Below are 5892 nucleotides of genomic sequence, written 5' to 3' on the forward strand. Positions count from 1 at the left end.
TCACATTGGGGTGAGTAAATTATCAGCAAAAGTTTATTTTGATGTGAACTACTCCTTTAAGCAATTAACATGTATTTTCCGTTACGTTTATATTTTTTTTCCATTAAAATTATGATTTTTTTTGTGAACGCTAAACATTTCAATTGTCAATTGTTTGTCTTTAACAAAAAAAAGACTGTGCACACTGTATAAGTCATAATAATAACATTAAAATATGAAAGCATGTGATAAAATGTCAATAATGACATTTAATATTTATGACGTTAAAAACGTAAGAAAAATATGACAAAATCTTACAATAATGACATTTTTCCAAACAATCAGTAACACTATTCTATATGGATTTATAATCTAGCAACTAAATGTTTCATTCCTATTAATGTTTTTATTTTGTGTTTTTACTTATCTGAGACGTTATTAGTCATTATTTACATATACACAATTAGTGAGAAGAAGGAGTGAAATATGTGCAGAGATCATCTAATTTAAACTAAAACGGTGTAATATATGTGTTTTGATGATACATTCTTGGATCAGGAGCGTCTGATCGCACACAGCTTGTGTGGGGACGGATTCAATGTGATTCCGACTATTCCTTTGAGATCCAGATCATCTCCAGACACTCCAGGAGGAGTTGTGAAGCGGTAGCTCTGAAGGAGAGAAGTGAAGAACAGGAAGAGCTCCATCCTGGCCAAACTCTCTCCCAAACAAACCCTTCGGCCTGAGAGAGAGAAGGAGAGTGAAAGAGAGATGTTTTTAATGCCAAATCAAATGTTTATTTCTTCAAAACACTGGGTGTTTAGAGTTGAGCGTATACCTGCAGAAAAGGGCATGAAAGCATCTCTCTTGACAAACTGGCCCTTCTCATCTAGGAAGTGTTCTGGGTAAAAGCTGTTCGGTTTCTCCCATTCGCTTGGATCCTTCAAAACAGACGTCAGCAGAGGAATTACAGTGGTACCCTAGAAAATGGAGAAAAGAAAATGTTCAAGATGCACATGTAATCTGTTATAGGCCTTAGACCAATTTATTCTTCTCACTGACCTTCTTGATGAAGTATCCATTGAAGTGAACATCACAGCTGGTTACGTGTGGCAGACTCAAGGGAACGATATTAGCCAGTCTCTGGGTTTCATGAATCACAGCGTCTGTATACGGTAATTTCTTTCTATCTTCCACCGCTGGCTGACGTCCACCGATCACTCGGTCAATCTCCTCATGAACTCGATCTGCACACAAATGCAACACACGTTTATGGACAACATTAGATTCAGCATATTTCAACAACAACAACAACAACAAAAAACTCTTGGCATTACTGTGTTATTTACCCTGTATATGAGGGTATTTGGCCATGAGCATCAAACCCCAGCGCAGAGTCGTTCCTGTCGTGTCAGTGCCAGCGACGAACAGATTTGTCACAGTCATAATTAGATTCTCATCGTGAAAGTATGAGTCCTTCTTACCGGATTTCTGTCAAATGCAATACAGAAAATATGCATATACTCTTTGTTCACTTCACCAACAACATAAACTGAAAAGAAAAATATTTAATCAGATCTTGTGATTTGCATCTTCCACCTGATTGTCTGATCATTACAGTAAAGGGCACCATCATTAAAATGTTGTGGAGGGAAAAAAATAGTGATTTTTGTACCTCTTCACTCTGTTTGCGGGACAGAAAGGAGTCGACGAACCCTCTGTGGTCATGTGGATTCAAAGTCTCCAGCAGCCCAGAGATCAGCTTCTTCATCTGCGCTCGACTTTGGACAATATTTTTTACAACAATTCTTTTGTTTTTCAGGAATGGGCCCAACCAAGGAAATACATCGTACATCTAGAAATGCGTGTTCAAAGAAATTGAGTAATTGAGAAATTGAATAGACTTTCGAAATCATCTGTTGTAGATTTGGGTCTTTCTAATGTCTATGGACAAACTACAGGGAATTTAAGTTCTGGTATACTTACCAGCATAGAAATCGATCCACCAACTCGAACATTTTCGTTTGCCCTGTCAACCATTTTTCTGAATTGAGGGTCTGTGTATTCAAATCTGCTGCCGTACACAATAGATGAGATGATATTTGACACAGCGTAGTTCACAGGCTGTGTTGTGTCGAAGGGTTTCCCTGTGAAGAGAAAACAAACGTCTCTCAACGGGTCCTTTAAACTAAGAGCATAATTGCAGATGTCTATAAATGTTTTTCAGCTTGTACCTTCAAACTTATCAAACTCTTCTTTCAGATAGTGAATTTCCTCTATGATTTTCTCTTCACTTCCTCTCTTGCCCATCCCGAAGTCCCGCAGGTTGCTGAGAGCGAAGCGTCGCATCTCTCTCCAGTTCTCTCCATTGGAAAAAATGATTCCTGATCAACACAGAGAACCAACTTGACCGTGAGTCTCAGCAACAACACAAGTAGAAAATGATTACTCTGTGAGACCTTTGCTTATATGCATCATATGCCAGGTTAATAAGTGACTAGTCATTTCACAAACTAACTATTCATGAATTATAAAAAAAACTATTTTGTCACCAAATATTGCTGGGAACCCAAGAATACTCGCTCAAAAAATTGTGTATCTAAACATAAGATTTATTTATTTAAATTGCATGTCAAATTTCTATCCATTTGGAAATTTGGACACAGACATCAAGTAACCGCATATGAATCTCAACAATGGTGACAATCAAACAAAATATCCTGATAATCAGATCAACTCTGAGCATAAAACAAGCTACATTCAAGCTAATTCAGCTGCATAATTTATTAATGCCACAATGCATGCTGGGAGATATGGGTGAGTTTTGATTGGTGGTACCCTGCATGCACTGCAGCATGAATCATTTGATTTATTGTCACCATTGTTGAGAGACATATGCTGATTCTTGATGTCTAAGAAATAATGTCTAAGAAATGCACTATTTGATTAACACTGTTGGATCGCACACTGTCAAGTCACATAGCTACTATAATAATTAAAAATAAATGATCAATAATAATAATCAAAACATTTGACACTCAATAAGGTGAGTGATGAAGGCCACAAGATGATAATTTTATCCTCATCAATAAACGGCCAACATCAACTGATCTCATTTTCACTGGGCTTTTTTTTTTTTTTTTGCTACAACTAATGTGTTTTATAAACACACAGTTACAACAGCCAGAGCAAATATTTTATTAATGAGTTAAGGGTCAAGAGCCCAACTAAAGCAAACACTTACCACCACCATGGTGACTTAAAATACAACTGTTGATTTAATTAAAACGGAAATTAAATAAAGTAAATCTGGTTAGTAATAAGTGAAGCTGGTAGTGCCTGTTTTTGGAGTTGTTTAATTGTCCTCTGCAGAGATTTAATGTCTTATCTTATTTTCAGTTGATTACATCTAAGGCTGTGGCTGAAGTCAGTTGTAGTTCTTGCTTTTCTCTTTCCTTCAGTGATTCTGCTTGTTTACAGACAGCAGGTTTTCAGAATTAATGCCCAATCATCACCTAATTATCTTATGACCTTTAACACTGCTTTAATGGGACTTTCACTCAGTAGGGTGCACACATATGAACACTGAGCAGTGTTAATTTAACACGGGCATTTTCTATGTACTATTACATAAATCTGACCCGTTTCAATTACGTATGACTGACAAATATGAATCACATTCAGTTTATTAATACAACAATATGAATAGTATCTGTTTCATTTATATATGACAGAAAAATATTAATCACATTCAGAATATTAAATGGTTTATGTTAAAGCTATGTAATCCAAATGGATAGAAATTTGATATGCAATTCAAATACATAAATCTTATGTTTAGACATCAATTTTTTTTAGTGCTCCTTGACCAAAGACATTTTTATTATTTTTTTTATTGTTAAAGTGTGTCCACCAAATGTGTTATGCATGTTTATAATGAGCTCACATTTGTGCCAAACTGCACAGCAAATTCCCCAGTGTTAAATTAAAGGGGGGGTTGACTGTTTTTTTTCTTTGCATGATTGTATTTATGGGGTGCAATATAACATGTATTCGTGGTTTTTCTTTTTTTAAAAGTCTTATTAAAACTTCACCCTTATTGTCAGCCGCGCTCTCCTGTGTCCCCTGAACGAGCGGTTGACTTCCAGATTCTATGAAAACACTCCCTCAGAAACACAGAGTGGGCTCAGATTGGTTAGTTTGGCACGGTGTGTTGTGATTGGCTAAACTGTCGCTCACGTTGTCCGGAAGGTTAACGCCCATTGCCTTTACGGGCGAAACGTGCATGTCATGAGCTCCGGTCCAGATGTAAATATGTGTCAAACTGCAGTATCAGTTTCAGGCATAATCAGACCGAGAAAGCGGCGATGAAGAGAGTCAAACAGAACCTCACCACATACTACAGCTCTTACTAAACGTTTCTGAATGATAATTTGCTACATTTTTTAACTTTATACACGTTTATTTTACACAATAGCATCTGACTGGCAACAATAGCAACTGACTGGCTACTAATGTTATAGGCATGTTTATGTTCTTGATCAAATCGAAAATAACGTCATAAAGCATGAAAAATATGTTTAAAACATTAGAAAATTCAGGTCCATAATGTTTGTACGCGTTTGTTGTAGACACAAAATAGCATAGGCTAACTTGTAGTGGCTATAAAGCCAGTGCTGGCATTTGAAAAAAATAAAACACAAGGCTACGCCTGGAATTATACATGCAAATACATTTAAAATGATGAAGTCTTAGCCTCTTGTACAGGTTGTGGCCCAATAGTGCTGCCTCTCAGACAGCTGATGTTAACAAGCAGAATCACTAAAGGAGAAAGCCGGAATTTTTAAGTCACCATTATGGTGATTAGTGTTTGCTTTAGTTGCTTCACAATGCCACCTAGCCACCTGAAGTGCATACTACATCAAATTTCACACAGTTTTGCATCACTATATGCACGCGGATTTCCCCCCATAACGCTCAACTAAAGGCAAAATAAAAAGTGACAACACAACGCCACTTTTGTGTTTTCTCTTCAGTTCGTTTCTGTGTAAACATAGCCTGAATGAAAATTTTGTTTGTTTTGCAAAATGTCTTGCATTTACTGTTTGTAAAATAATTTTAGGCACAAAATAATCCATTTCCTACCATGTTCGTCATTCATTATCCTGAAACCAGCTCCAATTTTTCTGTCTCCGAACTCCTCTCCATGGTTCACGAGAGCTTCTTTGACAGTTTTGTACCCAACTAAGACCACAGTTTTACTGGGACCCAAAAACACTTGGAATATGTTTCCGTGGGTTTTGGACAGCTGGAGGACACAGAGAAAGACGTTTACAAACAAATCTTAAAATGTTAGATCAGTATTAATTTTAAAGGTAACAAGTTCCCACCTCAAAAAAGGTGTCAAAGGGTCTCTTGAGGTCAAGGGTCAGCAGGTTCCCCAGCAGCGGCAGAGGTTTGGGTCCCGGTGGCTCTTTCCCCTCTTTCTGAGATCTGGATCCAGAGGAAAGCAAATACAAAACCAGAAGCAACAGCAAAGCGCCCAGTAATGTTCCTGTGCTGAGAAACTGCAGAAGTGTCTCGATTACAGCCATTTTCTCTTCTGAAGCTTCTGAACTGATGCACTCGCAGATTTATAGCTACTATGTAAGGGAGGGACCTTGTGTGATCCTACACAAACTGTAAAAATTCATGAGAACAGAGGGTTTATTTGATTACATCAGAATGTATGTCATACCCTGTGGTGAATCATTAACCTTCTTTAGCTGGCTAAAACAAGACAAGACATTTTCCATGCAATACATCCTTAAAAGCAAAAAATCAGGTTTAACACAATCTTTGCTCCAATATTATTTAATTTACATCATTAAAGCATGTATTTTGGTTTATATATGTACAAAATATTGTGACATT

General features: G+C 37.0%; 1 protein-coding gene across 1 annotated transcript; it reads right to left on the reverse strand.

The window, feature by feature from the left end:
• Window positions 1-5650, reverse strand: LOC120490178 (cytochrome P450 2K1-like). The gene is made up of 9 exons (XM_039687602.2): window positions 5370-5650; window positions 5125-5287; window positions 2214-2363; window positions 1966-2126; window positions 1655-1834; window positions 1329-1470; window positions 1042-1226; window positions 818-959; window positions 1-721 (listed from the first exon to the last, which is right to left on the reverse strand). The coding sequence occupies exons 1-9, from the start codon at window positions 5571-5573 to the stop codon at window positions 534-536; spliced, it is 1515 nt and encodes a 504-aa protein (XP_039543536.2). The 5' UTR covers window positions 5574-5650; the 3' UTR covers window positions 1-533.
• Window positions 5651-5892: the final 242 nt, after the last annotated feature.

This window comes from Pimephales promelas, chromosome 3 (assembly GCF_988280905.1).
Source record: "Pimephales promelas chromosome 3, fPimPro1.hap1.1, whole genome shotgun sequence".
Lineage (NCBI taxonomy): Eukaryota > Metazoa > Chordata > Actinopteri > Cypriniformes > Leuciscidae > Pimephales > Pimephales promelas.